Here is a 25,141-nt window from a genome sequence, read left to right on the forward strand (position 1 = left end):
GAATGTGCAGTAGTGTCGACACAGAAGTTAATATAATCTGTGATACGTTTTCTGGGTCCCTTGATATCACCCCTATGTGACTCACACATACATTTTCAGTCTGTCCTTTGGAAGCAGTCATTCAGAGCCACCATATCCTAAAGGCTTCATTTCCTCACTATCCTGGGGGTACTATGTTGCTCTTTAATAATAGACTTGTAGTTGGGAGGAAGATGGATCAGATTGTGGTCAAATCAGTGTAAAGGTGCCACAGGTTTACATTTAAAGGCATTTAAAAGTTTTGAATAGAGCAGGTCTAGCTTGTTTCCTCGAGTGGAACATTATACATACTGAAAGAAGTTTATCATTGCTTCTTCAAAAGTCACATGGCGGAAGTCATGACAGCATATTATAACTTCAGTGTCAACATATTCATAGTTAGAGTGTTCTTAACAGAGTGAATAATTTCTGTTTCCGAGTCCCCATTTGCAGAGGGAAGAATATAAACAATAATTAGGGTGAATAACACAAATGAATTACTACAGCCAGAATTTCAATTTCAATTTCAAATGTACATAGAAAAACAAGATCTTGTAACTGAAATTACAATAAGCATAATTTGTCTTGATAACTCATATTATAGATTTTAAACATATATAACAAAATTTATTTACTAACAAATATAGCATTTATAGGTATACATAGAAGGACATGCAAGAAGCTTTGTGATTGTGCTAGTTCTTGCTAGTGATGCTTGTCAAAGAAGATCAACGTTTTTGTAACTCTGTTAAGATGTATGATAAATAAGAAAGAACAAATCTAATTGAGTAAGGCAAAGGATGCTGGTGGTGGTAGCAAAAAATTTTGTATTACGTCAGATGATAAAAACTGAAGTGGCAGATGTGATGATAAACAAACTTTTTGACATCAGACTTCACAGTTTTCTAAAGCTTTTTTTGCAACACTTGGTGGACTCATTTTTACCTTTTGCTGCTTTTGCTCTCTGTTCTCTTTGTATGACTATACCTGTGTTCATGTTCAAATCACCTTTCCCATCCTGCATTTTATAGGTGCTATGTCTATTTTTTCATTTCTATTTAAAACGTTTCTCTCAAGTGCACTTATTTTCATTCTGTCACTGTGCTTTGCCAATTCATTTTTTTCTCTTTAGATCAGTTAGCAGAACTATTGTGTGTGAATACATTGTGTCAAAAATGTTTTCTTGCTGCCTTAAATTTTAATCTAGTTTGCTCAAAGACATTGTGATTGCATGCTCTGTAGAAGACAGTATGGCTGATTGATTACTTGAGGTGGTTGGGTAGTGTTTAAATGTTTGCCAGAAACAAGGTGTTTACAGATTTAGTTGTTGCTGTTTTATTTTTGTTGTTCCAGTTATTTACCTGATCATTAAGTTTATGAATAAAAACTTCACCATACTATATAACAGAGACAACTCAATCATCGAGAAAGCTCTATTTTTTCACTATTTTGTCTCATTTGATACATTAATTGTAAATAGAGAGACTAAAAAGTAAGAGAGAAACCAATGAAACAATATTTTAGGCAGAGACGCATTTCACTTCAGAATGCAATTTGTAAGAAACTTGTGGTTGCATGAAGCTAATCAAAAAAAAAAAGAAAAAATAGAAAAACATAAAGAGTTTAGTCTAAAATTCCATCAGGTATTTGACACTAGAAGACAGAACTTGGAGAAAAGCTACTGCATGTCATGTATGAGTTTATGTTTGCGTATTCTGCATGAACTTATTTGTCTTTCATATAGGATTTCCCCCATATTTATAGGTAATACCAATCACAAATGATCAGGAAGGCCTCACTTAACTGTGGGTTTAAACCTACTTTGTAACTCCCTGCCTCTAAGCAAGAACACAGACTGGAGTCTTCAGTTTGTTGTCCTTTCTTGTTTGTACTTAATAAACAATGCACTGCACGTTATACAATGTTGCCTTGTTTTCCATCTGCATCACTGGGAAGTTTCCACATGTTGTTGATTTGATCTCTAGCAATTTTTTTTTTTACTGAAAATAGACTTCTCTAGATTTTTTCACTCTTTTTTTAATGTAATAGCATTCATTTTCACTGCATGGAGATTCATATGGAAAATGTCACAATATATATTTCAGTTTCTTGACAAACGGCTGTCTGTCAGATCAAAGCCACTTTCTGTTTTGATAAAATGTTTGTCTTTCTCATTTTTTACTTAGTTCAAAATAGGCTTTTACTCATGGCTATGTCTCAGCATCTACTTAATATTTCATGGGGAATATGTTGTGGAGAGACTAGATATGTGTCTAGGTGGACCTAGTTTCTATTGTTTAATTCTACAGAACTTACATCTGTCTGCAGTTTCCTAATTCTTAATTCTAGTGTTTCACTTATGCTTTTTGGTGTCATGTCATATTAAGTTTCAGGAGTCCATTTAGTCTATTGGTTCTAGCTTTGTCATATTAAGCACATGTGGTAGTGGATCTGTGATTAATCTTTCTGTGTTGCTGTCTACATATCATATTACCTCAAATATCTTTGAATAAAAGCTGTATAATATCATACTGTATACTATGACATTAGCAGTTTGTTACTTGCCTCATTAACTCCAGGTTTTTTTTTTTGGATGATGTACACATTAACAATGAGATGCTACTGCATTTTAAATGTCTTCACCTTCGCTTTCAGAACTATAACAATCTTCAGTGGTATCATTTTAATTCGTGAACAGATTGAGCAGAAACAGTATAACAATAGATGCATAGCAAGTTGTGTTTTTTGTTTGCTTATGGTTCTTCAACTTTCACTGTCCCACTCTGGTAGCAAAATGTCACTTAGTGTAGGTTTTAATATATAATTCCCTTTGTTGCTTACCCACCATCCTAAGCACAAAGTTAAAAAAAACAACTTACAAGAAGTCTTCATTTTAATACTATGTACTTTAAATCTTAAGACATTAATTGTACTGCAGTGCTTTTCAACTCAGACCCTGGGGAGACACGGTTTCAGTATGTTTTCCTTCCCGCCACTCTGCTAATTAATGAAAATTTCTGCTACTAATTAACTTCTTTTCCCTACATTTCAATTGACTTGCTTTTTGAGACTCTGCCCTCTTAATTGTTTCTTTTTTCCTTAACTTGCAGCCAAAAAAATGGGATGTGAAGCGAGCCAACAGATGACCAGCTAAAATGGGATTTCAAATCCGAACTAATTTCACTCAAATCCATGTGTTAATTAGATGCCAGTTCTTGATATTAAACCCATTATTTAATTCCTTGCCTTATTGGTGCTCTTATTCTGCTTAAGCATACATTTCCAAATGTTTACTTTCTTTTTTTTCTAAAGGCATCATCAAACTGTTTGTGGGCTTGAGCAGATGGATATTTACCAGAACTTGACCTTTGTTTATTTTACAGTATTATATGATGGACACGGGTTAACTGGTCATCTGCTGGCTCACTTTGCATCTCATTATTTTTTGATTGCTACTTAAGGTAAAATAAACAATTAAGAATTCTGTATAAAAAAAAATTATCACTGATTAAGAAGATAATTGGAATGAAAACCTGCAGCCACTGTGGCCCTCCAAGATCTATGTTTGTACAACCCTGGACTAGGTCATGAGAGGTGCCAGGTGCAGAACATTACTTAAGATTTCTGTTTAAATAAGGCACAAAAGGACATGCTTTTCACCCCTTTACTGTTGACATACAGACTAAAGCCATTAACTGAGGGCAAAGGATGTTGGTAGTCCATCTAATTGAAGCATGTGATAATTGTTATTTATGTGGTGTCGTGGAATACCTCTCCTATTAGTTGATTACCAAAACTGGTGTTTTATTTGTCATTTTCAAAGAGGCGCATTAAGGTCAGAATAGGCTTAGTTGGTGGAGTGACTATTTTTTGCTTTTTTTTAATTCAGAGCTCCGGGCACGACAAGAACAGCAGCATATGGTAGAAGTGCAACCAAAGTACTTGAGCCAAAACGAAATGTATCATTAGGTAGCCAACTAGTTCTGAGGTTGAATCATATCTAGGTGTTAGGTATGTGCAGCCTCCACAAATTTTTTGTTAATTTTACATTAAAAGATAACCTATATAAAGAAGCATAGCTAAATCACAAGAGGGGGGCTAACAGCACATGTTGTTGTTTTCTTCAGTCAAAAAGCCCACAGCCTATAAATAAAATTGTTTATTATAGACTCGCCCAGTGCCTCTGGCTTTTTTCATGCCACCAGAGAAAGGAATTGCCTTTACAATCAACTGATTCAGTTAGTCAGACACTCTTAGTGTTTCAGGGTTCTCCATGTGTTCTCGGCATGGTAGCTGTGCCATCATACAAAACACGTTTTTTTATTTAAGTCCCCTATTTTGCATAGTTAATCTTTTGTTTTTGTGTAATAAAACACGTTAATTGGAAATAATAGATTGTACCTAAAATGCGCAAACACATATAACAATCTTTGCATTGTAGCATATATATAGTAAAAATAACCTGAATTAATTAAAACTTTGAATTTGATGTGGTTTACATTTTTTTTTCTTGTTTTAACTTATAGTTTAAAATAGTCAGCTACATTTATGTGACTAGCTTAACATTTTCTGCATAATTGGAATTTACACAAAAAAATGAAACATTTTATATTAAAAATGTGTTTAAAATTAAGGTTAATAAAGTACAATAGCAAAGCAAGAGTTAATTGTTGAATCTGTTTTGTGCATTTCAGGAGTCTAGGGTTATAAATCTATTGCAGGACACTGTCAAATAAACACACATATGCACACACTTTCTCACATGGCAAATTAAGAACTGCAACCTAACATATAGTACATGTCTTCAGAATGTGGGAAGAAGAATGGAGTACACAGATTAGAACATCTTTTCACACTGTGCCAATGTCTAAAAACAAATCAGGCCTTTTTCTGTTCCAGCTTGACTGTAAATCTGTGCAGATTATTCTGTATTTACCATGTAATTACCTGTATAATTACAGAGTAACTAGGTGTTATTACCTTGTCCTTACTGTGTAATACAGTGTAACTCTATAATTAAGTACTCAATTGTAATTGTTATTCCACTGTTTTTATATGTATGTATGTACAGTATGTATATAAATTGTGGAATAACAATTATAATTGCATGCTTAACTTCAAAATTATATTGTGTTACACAGTAAATACAAAGTAATAACACCTAGTAATCCTCTGTGATTATAGAGGTAGTTACAAGGTAAGCACAGCGTAAATTAGGGACACCTAATCTTAATAGATACGACATGGTTTGACAAATTTGGTGTATAAGAACTCAAATGGCCTGCACAGAGCTCTATCTCAACCCTACTGAACACATTTGAGATGAATTGCAAAGTCAGTTGAGATCCAGGTCTTCTTGTCCAGCGTCAGTACCTGACCTCATAAATGCAGTTTTGGCTGAGTGGCCACAAATTCCCATGGACACACTCTAAAATATGATAGAATGCATACCAAGGGCAGTGGAGGCTGTTAATGCCAGGGGTTTGGCAAGGGGTGGACTCCATAATAATGCCCATGGTTTTGGAATTGGATGTCCAACAATCTCTTATAGGTGTAACAGGTTTCAAAAACCTTTTGATCATATAATGCAAGTGAGATGACTTGAGGCGAGTTTTTCTTATTAGGTGTAACACATTGACACATTTTAGCCTATAGTTTATAATTTAAACTCTAACTTAAGTCAAATAAAAATAGAACAATATTTTTTAATACATTATATAATTGAACGCCAATAATTAATATTTAAATTATTCCCGTAGAATGTTTTTACTGCCTTGTTAGTTTGTGATTGCTTTAAATAACATCAGTGTTCATCAGTCATACTAGAACAGACCTGTACAGTCCCTTACAGGCTATTGAAAGTTTCAACAGTTTGATAGTAGAGAAAAGCCAAGCAAAATGACACCTTTTATTGGCTAACTAAAAAGATTACAATATGCAAGCTTTCAAAGCAACTCAGGCCCCTTCTTCATCTTGCCTGAAGAAGGGGCCTGAGTTGCCTCAAAAACTTGCATATTGTAATCTTTTTAGTTAGCCAATAAAAGGTGTCATTTTGCTTGGCTTTTCTCTACATTCATAATGGCTAACACAGTACAACACCCCAGTACAACAGTTTGATACAAACAGCTAAATGAGTGATAACAAAAAAGACCATGTGCTTTGACAACAATAGTGTTGATACCCAAAGCATTCAATAACTACTCCTTGTAAAGTAATGATTTCTTAAAGTATAAATTGATTGGAGTATTTGTAAGTAAGCAACAAATGTGGGTTTATAAGTAGAATAAGGCAATCGATGCCAAAATGTACAAGTAGGATCTACATAATCTTAGGAAGACACGAGGGTTTAGGAAGAGCAGGAGGACTCTTGGAAAACTGCAATTTAGACAATTGTTATAGATAATTTGTATTAAACATGTTTTATACTATTTATGTTATTGAAATGTTTCTGATGGTTTTTCGACAATGTTTTTTGCTTTGTTAGTTTTCTTTAACTTTTTTTGATAGTTTTCAAATTGCCACAATTTTTTATTTTTATTTATTTATCATTTTGGAACTTTTTTTTTAGCAACACTGACATTTTGTTGATCGGTGCTATTTTGTTGTTGGTGATATGCTTACATTGATACCATATAATGCCTTGAAGTATTCCCCAGAGGGTACTGAAGATGGCATTGTGCTACTCTAATATCCAAAAAATGTTTTCAGAGCTAACTAGTGTCTTGATTTCTTTCAGTGAGACAGGGCATTGCAACAGCTCTTTTAACTAACAACTTTTGGTTTAGGTTTTAGGCTTTGGTGCTTTAATATTTTTGTACTTTCCTGGTATTGACCTCTGCCCATTTGCTGATTATTCTTTTGGTTTTTTATCCCCTGGCACATCTCCTTTCTGCACTGCCTTCCTGAAACAACAACACAGTTATCAGTCAGTTTGAATCTGCTTCTTCCAGTCTTAGAGTTGTAAGTAGCCAAAGTCTGTCCTCAGGGGATTAAACAAATGTCTGAGTACTTTTACCATATTTCATGAATAATTATTAGGGCCAACAGTTGGTTGCTTACATTTCAGTCATCTGTCACCAATGGGTTGATGAAGAATTTATTGGATTCTAAGTTTAAAACTTAAAAAAAATCAACCCTGGGTAAATCATCCAGTTACCTCTAGTATTTAGTGAAACAGTTAAGTGCATGAATACACTAACAAGAATATTTATCCTAAATGTGACACAACTTTTTGGAAGCAGATATGTGAACTGATTTTAAAGATAAAGAAAATGCAAAATTCAGTGTGGGATTACATCAGGGATCGGCTCTGAACCCTTTCTTATTTGCAATGGTGATGGACAAGCTGACAGGCGAGATTAGACAGGAGTCCCCGTGGACTATGATGTTTGCTGATGACATTGTGATCTGTAGCGATAGTAGGGAGCAGGTTGAGGAGACCCTGAAGAGGTGGAGATATGGTCTAGAAAAGACAGGAATGAAGGTCAGTAGGAACAAGACAGAATACATGTGTGTAAATGAGAGTGAGGTCAGTGGAATGGTGAGGATGCAAGGAGTTGGCGAAGGTGGATGAGTTTGAATACTTGGGATCAATAGTACAGTGTAATGGGGATTGTGGAAGAGAGGTGAAAAAAAGAGTGTAGGCAGGATGGAGTGGGTGTTATTTGTGACAGACGGGTATCAGCAAGAGTGAAAGGGAGGGTCTACAGGACGGTAGTGAGACCAGCTATGTTATATGGGTTGGAGATGGTGGCACTGACCAGAAAGCAGGAGACAGAGCTGGAGGTGGCAGAGTTAAAGATGCTAAGATTTGCATTGGGTGTGTCGAGGATGGACAGGATAAGAAATTAGTACATTAGAGGGTCAGCTCAAGTTGGATGGTTGGGAGACAAAGTCAGAGAGACGAGATTGTGTTGGTTTGGATATGTGCAGAGGAGAGATGCTGGGTATATTGGGAGAAGGATGCTAAGGATAGAGCTGCCAGGCAAGAGAAAAAGAGGAAGGCCTAAGAGAAGGTTTATGGATGTGTTGAGAGAGGACATGCAGGTGATGGGTGTAACAGAACAAGATGCAGAGGACAGAAAGATATGGAAGAAAATAATCCGCTGTGGCAACCCCTAACGGGAGCAGCCAAAAGAAGAAGATTGAGCAAGTCATATTCTTAAATTATAGAGAAGTTGGCACAACTTAAAAATCAGAATATTTAGTGTAACATGAAAAAGATCAAAGGCTTCTTTTTAGTGTAATATCACATTTGAACCAATGGAAGATTTCAGAGTTCTTTGCAGGCATTATTAGATTGATTACTATAACTATGGTATTTTTTTAAACTAGTAAGGTTATAACATTAAAACATACTTGTAAAAAAACTAAATAAAGCAACTGCTGAGTACAGCAGCTGACATCCTAATTTTACGACCTTTACAATAAATATTTAAAATTAAGCAAATATATTTATTTAACTCAAACAAAATAGTTTATCCTACTTATGAGTCAAACCAGGGTCCTGTCTCTCTCTACAGCATCAGTAAAATCTAATCCAATGAAATAATGTAATCACAAACATCCTTTTCACTCCGCTTCTGTCAACTGTACCTGTATTTGTCTTCTTTCCATCTATTCTATGATTTTTTGAACCCTCTTATTCCAGTACAGAGTTGTTGGGGGTTGGAGCTATCCAGTGAGGCACACTAATTCACTTACACTGAGCATACAAATGACTTGAATGTCTTCCAATTCTGCTAACCTGTGTGTGTATTATATTGGATCTTTTTATCTAACATCTACTATGAAAAACACAAACACTTACCCATTTTCCAATTCACTGTAGGGTCATAGGGACTTGGCCTTGACAATCCTCGTCAGCTCACCAGTACATCACAGCACAGACCCCTTTGCAATATAAGGCCAATTTAGAGTTTAAAATTACCATAACATCCACAATTTGGGATACAGGAAGGACAATATACTTGTGACTGATGCTGCTGAGAAAGGGCAGGTACCTCACTAGATCACTCTGGACAGTTACCTAGTGCAGAACATTTATACAATAGAATTTTGGAACAGGAGCAGCAATTGCATATTGCAACAACTGCCAAATTCCCAGCTGTATTTGCATAAGTTCAACAAAAGAAAACAGGATGAACAGGACATCAGTAGACCACCATATTCACTGAGATATTGTCACCAATCCAAACCCTAACATTATCAACACTCCATTATTAAACTACATCTTACAGTAGGTTCTATCTGTAGTTTCACTAACTTTACAACATGGCATTTACTGTATATCTTAACAAACTATGCAAATCACACAAAATATCCTTAAATACTGGGCTGTGAAGAGATTTGCAAAAGTGATGACTGAAGTGGTATTTCAAGTATAAAATCATTATACTTGTACAGTTCAGGCCTTTTTTGTAAACGCTGATGGTTTTTGTAGTGTTTAAATGTTACAGGTATCATTAAAGTTCAGCTTCATTCAAGGTCTTATTATAAATGGAGGATTACACTATTTCTTCGTATCTCACTCTCCTGATACTCTACTAGCTTTTGTCAAAAAAGTAAACCAACAATTTAGAACACTTATCCTAATTCTGTATGTATATAGTGTAATTTAGCATACCTGAAACTAGAAACCTGGCTTTTGAAAGAGGAAGGCTAACTATCGCAGGATTCATCAACATTGTCAGCAAAGTTTTTTATCACCTCATTAAAATCTATCACTTATCTATACTATAATATGAATAGTTTTGCCCTTTGATACCACTTAGAGGTATCTATTTGATTACTTGTTAAGCCGCTATTATTTTCTCCTTGATCATCTACAGTCTATAAAAAATATACTGCTTTGTGATGATTTATGAAGAGCCAGTCCATTTTCATGCCCATTATCATTGCAAAAGTTTTCTCTGCATTTAGTGCACATAACAAATTTACTATAATCCTGTTTTAGACTGTTAGCATAACTGTAACTGAAACACTTCACATGTTAAATCCACATTCTTCATGCTTTTGGGTCACATTATTTGGGAACAGGTTGGCCAGATGGCGTGACAGTACTGCCGCCTCACAGTAAAGATACCAGGGTTCACGTCCGGAGTCTTTCCTGCATGGAGTTCTCTCCATATTAATGTGAGGTTCTTAATGGTGCTCCAGTTTCCTCTCATAATCTACAGACTGCAGATTATGTAGACTGGAGACTGTAAATTGGCCCTAGTGTGTGCAGTGTGTGAATGTGTTCACAATACATTGGACTGCTGCCCTGTTCAGGAGACTGTTCCTGCCTTGTGTCCTATGCTTGCTGAGATTGGCTCCAGTCCACTGCAACCCTGCTCAGGAATAAGCAGTCTTAGTAAATGGTATTGTATATTTAGTGATTATTCTCTGTTCAGAGCTTTTTACAATAAAATTGTTGCCTATTTTGAGAAAGTCTTGGAGTCACAGTGGTTCCTAATCCTCTAACAGCTCTGTTTGGGGTTAATCTCAATGGCACATTATTGTTTAATGAATAATCTACTGTTAAAATTTACAGAACACCACTAGCATGCTGTCTTTCGCTCAGCTGGAAAATCTTGACCTACCTAACATAACACCAAGAGAAAAAATGCTTTATTTTATTTAAAATTTCAGTTCATTTTACAAAAAACAGTTCAAAGCTTTCTTTTTATCAATCTGACAAGCATTTTCCATTGATTTTGTTTTAATTATTTATGCATATTTTGAGCCATTGCTAAAATTTTTGATATTCCAGTATTTTTTCAGTGATTTGTTGAAAATAAATATTCTTCTTTCTCTTCTTTCTAGGTGGGTAGGGTAAATGGTATTGGATATCATTTGAATGGAGTGCCATGTTTTTAGGCTAGAGTTTAGCACAACATTTTTACAGTCTGAAGGACTAGTAGGATGAAAAATATACTGTACTAGTCCTGGCAAATCTCTACTAGTCCTTCCTGTAAAGCACACCCAACAATATCTAATGAGCAAAAATTATTTTTTGGAATTAGCATCACACTTGTTACAGGGAAATAAAAAGGAGTCATTCAATAAAACCCATCCCATTTTTTAAATTGGATCAAGATTTTTAAAGTTGAAGATGTATGAGCAAATAAAAGGGATGCTGTTTTAACATTTAAAGTTTTGTGTTTCATATTTTCAGTATCTACATGTGTATTTTAACAGGTCAGCATTCTAGTCTGTACATTATTGGTTTTGAAAATTAAGGATTTCTTTCATGTATGTTTTAGTAATAATTAAGTCTGAATTTCAGATGTTCAATATATCTTTAATGTGTTTGAATTAAATATATCAAATTGCAAGTAGACGTTTGAAATTCAACTTTGATTTGTCAAAAATGTTATTGCTAATATATCTAACCGAAAGCTCCATTAATGGAAAAAGCTGTCAGTGAGAACAGAATTGCAGACATCATCAATGCAGATTCCATCTATTCAAAATGTAATTACAGATAACTCTAAAAGTTTAACTGTTGAAGATGTAATCGTAGGTATCCAAAATTATAACAAGACAAAAAATATGTTAAAACCATTTGCCTAAATATGATTAGTGAAAATGTAATTACAACATCTTAGACTGGAACCACAACCATTCATTATAGATATATGTAATTTGGATTCTGACCAGTCAATATTAAATTGATGATATCTTGCATTGCTATTTTTAAGTAGGCCCATAGGCATATATTTATTAAATTCACATTGTATGTAGTAAAAATGATATTTTTAATATACACAATTACATTTTTACTTGACAGTAAATAATTCTGACTAGTCAAAGGAAGACATTATATGTTAAAATGCCTGGCAATCTGAGCATGCCTGGTATGCTGAAAGGGAAAGCAAAATATAGCAAGCATCAATAAATGTATAACCAATTAAGGATCATGGAGTCTACTGGCACTTAAAGAGAGAATTGTTACAATCACAGTTTAACTGTGCACAATTAAAAGAAGAAATCAGTGTGAGTGGCAGCCCTAAAAAAATCATGAATAAAAAAACACATTTATGTATTCCTCTGCTGCTTGTTGCATATTTGCTTGTAATTTTCCTCGTTATACTCCTTCCGAAGAAAAAAAAATCAGTGACTGAGAAACTCTCAAAAATAGATTTATACTGCATTGTTACCACCATAGCACACATTCTTTTACAGACCTAAAGTATCAGCTTAAAATGGAATCAAGCATGAAATAGGATCAGTTCAGGACATAAAAGTGAATCTTCGAAAATTTAATAAAGGGCCTATACTAATAACAGCTTCAAAGTTTAGGCAATCGTCAAAAATTATTATAGTGAAAAAAATAGTAGCCCTTTGGATCATTAGTGCTGTGAAAAACTAGCCAGACAGGAAATCTTATAGCTTTGGACTAACGATATATATCTAATTAATACCTTGTGTATATCTTACTGATTTGTAATTGATTAATATTTATGTAATGTTTAAACAGAATAATAAAAAATCTTTAGAAAGATTCACTTTCAATAGGTTTGCCATTTTGACATAATCCTGGTTTATTCAATGTACTTTATAAAGGAGTTATACCCTGCATTCCAGGGAATGAGTAGACAGCTCTGTTCACACAACATTTACAGATAACTGCTTTTTAAAGTATAGTCCAAGCACACTTGATTGACTGCCATGCATAACAAATTTGCATTACAGCATTACAGGGTGAATGTTTGGACTTTCTGTCACATACTGTATCTTCCATAAATGACAAAGTGATATTTGATTACTACTTTAGAGCACAGTTGAGATTTTCTCACACTGAACAAGTCCACAGTATCTTCTTACATAAACAAATATACTTTTGTTCAGTGCATGTATTTTGAATTGAAAATTCTCTTTTTGAAAAAAAAATTAAGAAAGAGATTTATAGACTGCGGTGGGCTGGCGCCCTGCCCGGGGTTTGTTTCCTGCCTTGCGCCCTGTGTTGGCTGGGATTGGCTCCAGCAGACCCCCGTGGCCCTGTAGTTAGGATATAGCGGGTTGGATAATGGATGGATTTATAGAACAAATTCTCTCTTTAAACTTTGTTTTATTCTCTAGACAGTATGACATGTGAGAAATATATTGAAAGCATTGCTTTGTGGTTTCAAAATGATCCCTTGGCTCATTAACAATTGTTTTAAAAGTAGCACATCCTTCATTTGTTTTTGTTTTTTTGTTTTTTTTGTTTTGGATGAAAGAAGGTGGCTTCTAATTGAAATGTGGCATAACCATTAGATGCTCATAATGCTTGTCAAAACTGCAAATTTACGTTTACTAAGATTTGCTCCTGCTGTGCACTGCTGATGACTTTATTTGGCACTATATTTATTTTGGTAGGTTCGTATTATTAAATGTTATGATGGTATGTATAAACTTGGACTTAGATATTTTAACACTCTGGGTGGTTTGAAGATGGCACACTTCTTGGCACAACTGCCTCACAGCTACTGAGACCAACATTGTGTTCCATTTTTGCAGAGTTACACATTCTGTTAATGTTCACAAGATGTTGGTTTCATCCCATATCCCAAAGGTGTGTGTTCAGTATTAACTGAAAACAATAAAATGTACTCTGTAATGTTTTGGGATCTCATCCAGAGTTAGTTCTTTTCTTGACTTGTGATGAGTTCTTACACTCTACAGCCCTTTATTGGATAAAGCTTGTTGAGAAAACTGATGGAATGGTATGTTTACTTTGGTAATAATATGTTAACTTGGCACTGTTTGAGGGCATATTTAACTGCAGGCCTTAACATGTACATCAAATGGATAATACTCCATACTTATAAAGTTGTGCGAGGCTATACAAATAATTAATCCAACAATATAATTAAATGCACCAATAGGTTTCTTAAAAACAGCTAATAAATGGCAAATAACTTATTGTTAATATTTTTAAGTCAATATACAAATGAAAAATTACATTTATATTTAACATAATAATAATGATTAACAGTTTGTGTTTTCCCCAGTATTAGTTTAATTATTGATATTATTTTCAGAAAGTCTAAAATTATTTGATGTTTGCCTTTACATTTCCAGGATAACAATTAGCTAGAAAATTCATTACATTTTGTGGAAAAAAAATAACATCAAGGCAAATCAAATAGATTTGCTGCATAGAGCTAAATAAACTAACGTAAATATCCTGCAAAGGTTCAATGTTTGTGCCATGGACACCTGGATAATAACAAGACACAAACTGCATTTTGACCTTGTTTACTTGATTTTTCATGGCTTTTTCTTTTGCAGCCCAGCTTGCTAATGATCAATGGAAATGCCCAACGCCTCTCATACACTCCTGAAACTTCTCACACTCTGTTATGTTCATGCCCAATTTGAGTAATATGTTTAAACTAAAGAAAAGTACATACTTATTGTTACCAACATATAATCAGCATAAAATTACTAGTAGGCATAAATAATAGATCTTTGTGTAAAAGGTTTAAGTATTTGAAAAATGGCAGCACTACAGAGAAGTTACTGGTACACTTTTTAGCTTGCTGTATGATATTTTAGCTACTGGGTCAGAGTACCAAACCTAACTGGTGATCAGTATACAGGTCAATAAAAAATGCACATTGTCACTATGTGGTGTGTGTTTACATTTGACTTTACTATACATAGAACATTACTGTAGCATTGTAAAACAGGAACGAAGGATAAAACAAATCAGCCACTGATTTCTTTTAATCTCTAAGCTTTCGAGGCAATTCAGGCCCCTTACATATTCAGGCCACATTGCATCTTGCCTGAAGAAGGGACCTGAGTTTCCTCGAAAACTTGCATATTGTATTCTTTTTTAGTTAGCCAATGAAAGGTGTCATTTTACTTGCCTTCTCACAACATTCATAATGGCTAACATGGTACAACACCCTAGTACTTCTAATCTCCAGTAACACATCCAGATTTCTGAGGTGTAAGCTTAAGTGAAAAGTGTTCTAAAGTTGATGAGAAGTTAATATTTTTTCTGTCTTAGCACCCTATCATATATGCATAATATTTAATATGTCTATGGTTAGTACTATAGGCCAGGAGTCTTTGTGTACTGTAGTTATAGTGTCATCACACAATTTTATGTTGTCTATAGATTCCGTTACTAATGTGGTTATTTGCTTCCTGCAGGTCTGATGATCCCTGTTTTCTGTGTAGTTGAGCAGATGGACAGTCCACTGGAATATGAGGGCCGTGAAGAGCATGCTGAATTTGTGTTGGTGCGGAAAGATGTTCTTTTTAACCAACTTGTGGAGACTGCACTGCTGGCTTTGGGGTATTCACATAGTTCAGCTGCTCAAGCTCAAGGTAAGAAAATAATTGAAAACCTGAAAATTATTTACTTAAACACTAATATGGTGAATGAATAATAATTAACATTTATCAGTTAATTAATATTAATTGGTTCTGTCTTTTTCAAAGGATTAATCAAAACAGTGAAGATCAAATTAAAAACGTATACCCTATAATTTTAAGGTGAACACATAAGGCACGTGCTGGCTGGATAGATCAAGTGTACCTCTTATTTGAAAACTTTTTTAGGAATGATTGATTACAAAGATCTTAAAATTAAGGTACTTAATAATATTATTAGTTAGTCTGATACAACTTACTTTATGCCCAAGATTGTACACTTTTGGCAAATTGCCTGATATCTCTGAAACAGCTGTAGAATGATCTTCTTATATAATACGCTATCGTGGCTGCTCATTTGTCTGTCCAGGATTTTAAATCACCTGTAGCTCGCAAACCGTTTGACCTATTGACCTGAAATTTGGTACACATATACTATGTGATGTCTACTCTCCGCTTTCGGGGTGATGATTGACCTTCAAGGTTATTCCTCTTTTTATTTTTATTTTATTGTAGAATCAACTCTCGACAGTGTGGCACATGCGTACGGGCGCCGTTCTTATCCCAACTACCTTCACCGTCACCTCCCGTACCTCTTCATATCTTAAATCATTCTTGAGGCAGATTGAAGACTCGCGTGCCAGCTTAAGTGAAAAATTAAGGAAAACATACTAAGTAATTGCAACACAAACTTAATCAGTTTTAACACGAAAATATGCCAATGAAAGAAGAGCAGAAGCGGGCTGCTAGGTTGGGGAAAAGAAGAGCTGCTCAGGAAGCAGCAAGCGCATCAACCTCTCAGCAAGCGAATGCTAAACGTACAGAGTAAGAGTATGAAAACTATGAATTCTCAAGTCAAGTGTAATCACTGCACATTATTGTGCAGTGCACCGTTACTGGTTTTAATATAATTTTGAAATCATTGATCATGATCAGTATTGGAATTTACAAAAATATTTATGGGAAATTCTGCTATTCCATTTTAAATATAAAATAATATCACTGTTTACTGTTAAAATTACTGTTTGTTTTATCATGAGTGCCCTTTTCTGCTGACCATTGTGATGTTATTACCAAGGAGATCATGAACAACACATTACATGCATCTATCTCTGGTTGCACATAAGTGTGTTTATGAAATTGATATATATGAAACTGACATATTCACACCAACCTGAGCATGTGTAGGTGCAAGGCTACAAGCAGTTCTTTATTTGTTACATTCAATTAAGTAGCACTCTCATACATATATGGCAGTAGTATTAAACACTGCATCAGCAAGTCATCCAATGTGAAGGACCCTCTTTATTGAGTTGGTGGTAACCATGTGAGTTCTCTACATTCAACTCCCACCATTTTCTGATTTGGTTAAACATCACTTTCTTTATCCACTGTGTTGTATATAAATATCTGTCCTCATTTGCTGATTAGGTTTTGTTTTTTCTTACTTCCCGTGAGCAGAGATAATCTGGATGGGCAGAAACTAATGTTGTTCATTAAACCTTATTTCAACTAAAGACACAGGAACACATCATTAGTATAACATAAGCAAACCGTAAACATGCATTATACAGAAATAAGTGTGCTGATTTGAAATCTTAGCAGCTGGAATTTTGACACCACCAAGATGGCTGAGAACTTTACAAAAAAAAACCATATAGAGTAACCTCCTACACTTGAGAATCCTTAACAAAATTACAATGTATGTTACTAAATACAAAATATGTTTTTTGAGTTTTGTCTAATTGATATCCATCCATCCATCCATCCATTTTCCAACCCGCTGAATCCGAACACAGGGTCACGGGGGTCTGCTGGAGCCAATCCCAGCCAACACAGGGCACAAGGCAGGAACCAATCCCGGGCAGGGTGCCAACCCATACACAGCTAATTGATATCTTCAGAGCTAAATATTGTCTAATGTATTATGATAAATTATATTTAAAAAAAGTGTTAATGCATTGGATTTTCCATACATTATTATGAAAATTATACAGTGCGCTTTACTTATAAGTATAGTAATTTATTTTAATTGTACATAATTATGTAATGTCATTTATAAATAATGTTACCAATAATTTCCAATCCTTATGGTATGAATTCTGTGCTAGGCTGTTGACTCATTTAAGTTTATAATTTTAGCTATTTATATCTTATGATGTTAATACAATACTGGAATTTTAAGTATAATTTATATGATGCAAGACCTTATGTTGATTTTTTTTGTGATCAAATGTTTATTAAAAGGGTATAGCAACCAAATACAGAAAAACAGTGTGCACAAAACTTAGTTTTTTTTTTGTTGTTTTTTTAGATTTATAAAACATTTATATTTTAATTTATTATCCAGTATGTTGGAGTGCTTGCCAAATAAAACAAAAAATCAACACTTATTTTTTACAACATGGTCAACTTCACTCTGCAGTCCTGTGCAATTCATTCCAATGATAAACTCTTTTGTTTCTGTATCAACTCCTGGCACTTCCTCAAGTACCCGCTCCCACACATTGTTATCCATGCCTGCCTCCCTTGACTATTAGGCATAGACTGTGGTTTGCCACAAAGATTTTCTCTTTGACCAGTGTATGTCTTTTGCTAAGTTTACACAAAAATAATAACTCTTTGCACTTTTTGTGTCTTTCAGGCAGGCAAACCTACAGTATTTACCAAATTACTTCCTTTCCTGGTTTGTTTCCTCCAAAACTCTACCTTTACTGATAGCATAGGCTAATCCTCACACTCACTTGTTCCCGCTGGACACACTAAGTTGTAGTTGGTCATAAATCCCAGCGTTTTAAATGATCACATAATTTATGGAAGTCAGATTGGAACCTACTCCAGTCTACATCTCCATTCTCACTGTCTGTAATTGGTTCCTTTTTCACAATACTAAATATGTCATATTTACTAATATATTTACTTATACAGTGGAGCCTTGGTTCACGACTATAATTTGTTCCAAAACTCTGGTCGTAAACCGATTTGGTCGTGAACCAAAGCAATTTCCCCCATAGGATTGTATGTAAATACAATGAATCCATTCCAGACCATACAAACTGTATGTAAATATATATTTTTTTTAGGTTTTTAAGCACAAATATAGTTAATCAAACCATAGAATGCCCAGCGTAATAGTAAACTAAATGTAAAAATATTGAATAACACTGAGAAAACCTTGAACAACAGAGAAAACTAACACTGCAATAGTTTGCGCTATAGCGCTACCAACCGCTGGCTAAAAACACATTTTTTTAATGAGTTTTAAGCACAGGGAAAAAAAATGAACATTTGAAAAAATCCGTAATTTAATAAACCACCAAGAAATGTAACATTGCAAAAATGCACGCTATGAACCGATCGCTGTAAACAGAAGTGAAAACAAAATCAAGCCCAGTGCATTCTTTAACTGCCTTCCTACCTTATGCGTCCAGCCCCCTCTCTCTCGCGCTGCCTGTGTGTGTGTGTGTCTGTCTCTCTCTCTCAAGCTCTCTCTCTCTCGTGCTGCCTGTGTGTGTGCGCCTGTCTCTTTTTCAAAGCTGCCTGTGTGTGTGTGTGTGTGTGTGTGTGGCGCTCTCTCGCTCTCTCTCTTGCTCGCTGCACAGGAAATGCACAGGGAGAGACTGAACATGTACAAACCGAAAGGGAAACTGGCTTGTTCGTATCCCGAGTGTGTGGTCATGAACCGAGGCAAAAGTTTGGCAAACTTTTTGGTCGTAAACTGATTTGTACATGTTCCAAGACGTTCGTGAACCGAGGTTCCACGGTATATAGTGCCTTTTCCATGCCCAAGGCACTTCACAGAGTCTCATAAAGAAACAGCAAGTATATGTAACATTGGATACAGATTTTTCCTGAATATAACATTAAAACAGATAGTTAAAGGATATACGTACAAAGGCATTAAATAGAATACAAGACAAAAAGCATCATTTGTGATATAACAGACACACAAATTATACTGAGCATCTGGACAGAGAGGAAAACTGAAAGAGGAGGCAGAATGTCAGGTTAAGTTAATAGCCTTCCAAAGTCTGGGTGCTATACAGTTAAAGGGCCTGTCACCCATAGAGTGCAGATTAGTATGGGGCACAACAAGATTGCCAAAATCAGGGGACCTTAATGGGCAAACAGGAGCACAGCAATAGAGAAGGTCACTGATGTAGTCTAGCGTGAGGCCATTTAAAGCTTTGCACATTAATAATAGAATTTTATATTCAATTCTGTAAGACACAGGGAGCCAGTGGAGGTGAAGCAGGATGGGTGTTATGTAATCGCCTTGCTGGTTCATGTTAGGACTCTTGCCGCAGAGTTTTGAATTAGCTAGAGCTGTGATATAAGATTAGAAGCGGCACCTGCCAAAAGAGAGTTACGTTCATTGATGTGGGATGTGATAAAAGCATGGACAAGTTTCTCAGCATTAGAAAAGGAGAGGAATGGGCGAATACAGAATATGTTATGGAGGTTAAAGTAGGAGAGTTTCTTAATTTGGTTAATGTGGACAGAATCAAAAATGACAGCAAAATTCCTTGCATTAGAAGAAGGTCTGATGAGATCACCGTCAAGAGTGGCTGAGAAGGAACTCATTTTCTAAAGTTCCACTTTACTGCCAGTTTGCAGGAGTTCAGTTTTGTTGCAGTTTAATTTAAAAGAATTCTGCTTCATCCTGGTTTTAATTTCATTGAGGTAAGATATGAGCTGAGAAAGCTTTGATGAAGTTTCACTTTAACATTGAAATAGAGTTGAGTATCATCTGCATAAAAATAATAACCCAGTTCATAGCTACGAATGATATAGTCAAGGGGAAGCATATAAATACAAAAGAGCAGAGGGCTGAGGACAGAGCCCTAAGGAACCCCTTGTATAACCGGCACTGAGCTGGAGCCGCTGTTGCCAAGACTAACAAACTCTTGCCTTTCAATCAGATAGGACTTAAACCAATTGAGGACAGTGGCAAAGACACCTGGCATGTTCTCCATTCTGGACAGTAGAATGTCATGTCTGACAGTGTCAAATGCTGTGTTAAGATCTAACGAAATTAATATGCTGGTTTGTCCAGAGTCTGCTACCATAAGCAAGTCATTAGTTACCCGAAGCAGAGCAGTTTCACAGCTGTGCTGGGCCCTGAAACCAGACTGAAAGGGTTCCATCAGTTTATTAGAAGATAAGTAATTGGTGAGCTGGGCTATAACACGCTCCAGTACTTTTGACAGAAAAGGTAAGTGAGAAATAGGCCAAAAGTTGTTAAGATTGTTAGCATCAAGACCAGACTTTTTTTTAACAGTGGGGTTACAGAAGCGATTTTAAAAGTGTCTGGCACAAAGCCACTGTCAAGGGATGTCTTAATTATTGTTGTAACAGTCTGGATTATGGCATGTAGACAGGATTTAAGAAGTGTGGTGGGGATGGAGTCCAGTACACAGGTAGTGGACCTCATCTTACAGCAGGTCATTAACAAATGCAGATATAACTGGTGAAAATTTAGAAAAGGAGCTGGATGGACTGGGAAGACAGGGAAAGATATAAATAGATGATGGATTTTCAACCCATTTTGGGTTACGTGTTGTCAATTCATGATTCACAATTGTATTCAATGAAAAAGGGTCACGTATGTTTTGTGTGGTGCTTTGCAAAATGTCACTGTGGGTGGTTTAAACGAATTGATGACTCTCCAAGTGGGACCGCCCCCACTGATGACTTTCAGTAGAAATTCTCCAAGTGGCCTCCCGCTGACTATTGGCAATGATTGTGGGTCTCAATGACACAAAAATGGCAAAAGTGGGTCACGAAAAAAAAAAAGAAGTAACCACTGCTTTAGATCTTTCCTCCTGAATTATTTCTATTGCAACTTGCTTGGACTTTGATGTCAACAATTTTTCAGTTCACAGCTCTTCTGTTATCCTACATTATAATCATATCAAGACAACTCATCTAGGTTCATTCTTTAACTAACTAAATCTAAAATGTATTTTCATTTATTCTGAAAATGTAACAAAATATCATTTATGCTTGTCTAATTTGACATACCCTCTTTCACACATTTTACTGCTTTGCAGCTTCCATGATCAGTGGCCCTTGATTACAGTTTTTATTTGTGTCGATCATTTTAACTTATTCTGGTGAATTTTTTTGGATTAAATTCTGAGCATCATGTGTAAATGACATTATATTGAAGCACATGGGATTGATTTTGTTGTAATGCTAAGTGTTGCATTTCAATTTGAACACATTTATGTAGGGGTGACATCAGTGGTGCCATTAATATAATAAATACATGGGTTACAATACTACTTTAAAAGAACAAATTCATGTGTTTGTGTGCTTTTACTTAAGATTGATATTTTGACATTCAGTCTGAGTTGTGTCTGTATATTTTTTTTTCTCTGTTACGCAAAAAAATCTAAAGATTTTCAAAGCTCTACACTTCATCTAACATACACATGTAAACATGTTTGAGAAATGACTCAAATGTTGAAATAAATCTATAAACTTGAAAGAATATATTATATACATCTTTGCAAATAAGGATTGAGTTGTATTGTCGGTAATGTTTTGTTACCTGTCTGTTTGTTCTTTAGCTGCCCATGCATTTTAGTCCATATATTTATTTTTATATTTATTGCACTTATTGGTTTCATGCAGCTCATACTATTTATGCAAATGAGCCATCTTATCATTAACTTAATTCTTGTACATACCTTTTTTACCATACCACAATGGACTTCCTGATAATTGTTGGCCTACACAGAATAATTTATCATCTTTCAAAATGTGGTTAACTTGTAGTGAAAACTTGTGACCTAGATGTAAAAATTTGACATCTAACCTTTCCATTTTTGGAAAATGTTTTTATTATTACTATTATTTGGTCCCAGTTCTTGCATAACTACTCAGCTTTTAGTTATTTACTTATCTATACATCTACTGTAATAAATCTCTTTCTTATTTGAATATCAGTTTTAATAGGCCTTTCTATAATATGTATGTTTTATTGAAATGTTTTTGTCTATCACTACTACATACTACTGCATAATCATTCAGAATATTCTTGCCAATTTAGGCATTCAAATTTGATTAATGCTGTCATTGCACATGCATTTGCATTGTAGGTGTTTGTATTTTGATAATTTTTTTAAATGTATCTGCAGCGTTACTTATGTAATAGATGCTTTATAAGGGTGATTCAAGATCAAGAACAAACAGAAAGCTATTAATCAATTACTTATGCCACAACTATACATACTTGGCAAACCCTTCTCACATCTTGCCTACATTTCAAGCAGACTTTCCAGTGTCATTGCTATCTCCACAGAAGTAGACCTTGGAGCATAGGGAGTCCTGCAGCCTTCGTCTTTCGCCAGTCTATCTATACTGCCAAGAATGACTTTCTTCTTCATCTTCTTTCGGCTGCTCCCGTTAAGGGTTGCCACAACGGATCATCTTCTTCCATATTTTTCTGTCCTCTGCATCTTGCTCTGTCACACCCATCACCTGCATGTTCTCTCTCACCACATCCATAAACCTTCACTTAGGCCTTCCTCTTTTCCCCTTCCCTGGCAGCTCTATCCTTAGCATCCTTCTCCCAATATACCCAGCATCTCTCCTCTGCACATGACCAAACCAACGCAATCTCACCTCTCTGACTTTGTCTCCCAACCATCCAACTTGAGCTGACCCTCTAATGAACTAATTTCTAATCCTATCCATCCTTGTCACACCCAGTGCAAATCTTAGCATCTTTAACTCTGCTATCTCCAGCTCTGTCTCCTGCTTTCTGGTCAGTGCCACCGTCTCCAACCCATATAACATAGCTGGTTTCACTACCGTCCTGTAGACCTTCCCTTTCGCTCTTGCTGATACCCGTTTGTGACAAATCACTCCTGACACTTTTCTCCACCCACTCCATCCTGCCTGCACTCTCTTTTTCACCTCTCTTCCACAATCCCCATTACTCTGTACCGTTGATCCCAAGTATTTAAACTCATCCACCTTCACCAACTCTACTCCCTGCATCCTCACCATTTCACAGACCTCCCTCTCATTTACACAAATGTATTCTGTGCTGTTCCTACGAACCTTCATTCCTCTCCTCTCTAGAGCATATCTCCACCTCTCCAGGGTCTCCTCAACCTTCTCCCTACTATTGCTACAGATCACACTGTCATCAGCAAACAAAGAATGACTGAACAGCCAAGAATGACTTTCTGTTTAAGCTTAATTATCCCAATCTGAACCAAACTCCTTTCAGCCTAAAGCATACTTGTCTAAAAAAACTGAACCATTCCTTACTACAGCTTTCAACAATGCACAATGTTTTAGGAAATCTGTGTTTCCTTTTCATATATATTTTACTTTCTCAACTTTAATTCTGTGCCACAGCAGCTAACCTCTTGTATTTTCATTTTTGGAAGTGCCTTTTCAAAAGAAATTATTCTAAAATCCTTCAGTGACAAACCAAATTCTTGTGTATCCTTTCTGTCACTACTGATATTAAAGCAACTCACTGCTGGATTATTTCACAGTTAAAACAATACTAATATTCTTGGACAAATTAACTTCTGTATTTACAATAACAGTTCTTGGCCTAATTTGAAAATTTCAAATAGTTATGCTTTAAACCCAAAATGGGAGGCAAAACACCTCCAAAACTCAAAAAGAACTATCAAACTTTTAATTGTTTAATCAATTTGTTAAAGGAAACAAAAAGAAAAAATGAAAGAATGTAACAATTATTAAAAGGATACATATGAAGAGAAAAGACAATGCAAGAAATAAAAGAATAAAGCAACCAACAAACAAGAACAATAAATTCACTAAAGAAACAATTCAAAAATTGAAAAAAAAATAACTAGAGATAAGTTAGCAAAAATTAAAATGACAATCCAAAAGATAAATCTAAGAGGTAGGCAAAATTTCTGAAGAAGCACAGAAATCCTTAACAGTAAGTCTCCTAATAGACTTAATAAACTAAGCTATAACTGTAATACCAAACGTGTAAAAGGCAAAAGAAAGACAGAATATAAAAGGAGCCAAAAACATATGCTAATGTTTGCTAATGACAGAAAAATGTTTTGTTCCATACAGACTTAAATATACCTCTCAGGTAAGTGCGATGCTAAAGACTGCCTTACTTGAGGGTCTGTACTCAAGGGATTGGGAACAAGTGAAACATGTAAAGAAAAAAATAAATGGTGCTTGATACTCCTCTAACTCTAGTGCACATGGCTTTAGTGATTAAGCGCACCTCGCAATATTGACACCGTTTTATTAGGCTTAGGAATTGCCATGCATCTCACAATTCAATTTTATCCCATAAGCTTGTGTCACTATGTGATGATTTATGAGTTTTTATACTGTAATATATTAAGTATTGTGATTTAGTTCTATAGTTTGTTATGCTGATGCTAAATTCATGCATTTCTATTTTTTCCAGTATCAAACAAGAGTCAATGTTATTTTTTTAATATTTAGACAGGCAAAGGAATGAAAAGTTTTGGGGAACACATTACTCTTACTACTAATGTTCTTCTTAGTCCATATAACTAGATCTTTAACATGTGGAATCCCTGAAATGTCTCAGCAGCTACTTCTGATTGAAATACAAAACACATTACACTTGAACTCCGGAAACAAGACAGCGGTCAGGGCGGTCTCTCTCCCTCAGTATGCAGTATGCAGTACTTGGTTAAATCAGTGTTGTGATGCACAAAGCCAGAGAACAGAGCAGTCTTTAAAGTATTGAAATAAACGCTCGGAAATCAAGGGCCTCATA

General features: G+C 35.3%; 1 protein-coding gene across 5 annotated transcripts in view; it reads left to right on the forward strand.

Moving 5' to 3' along the window:
* satb2 (SATB homeobox 2) overlaps window positions 1-25,141 on the forward strand; it is a 223,698-nt gene that overhangs the window by 80,339 nt on the left and 118,218 nt on the right. For all 5 annotated transcript variants that reach the window (XM_051930522.1, XM_051930521.1, XM_028807591.2 and 2 more), the window contains one exon: window positions 15,151-15,327. In XM_051930522.1, the coding sequence (XP_051786482.1) occupies window positions 15,151-15,327 (177 nt within the window). The remainder of the gene's footprint in view (window positions 1-15,150; window positions 15,328-25,141) is intronic.

This window comes from Erpetoichthys calabaricus, chromosome 8, assembly GCF_900747795.2.
Source record: "Erpetoichthys calabaricus chromosome 8, fErpCal1.3, whole genome shotgun sequence".
Lineage (NCBI taxonomy): Eukaryota > Metazoa > Chordata > Cladistia > Polypteriformes > Polypteridae > Erpetoichthys > Erpetoichthys calabaricus.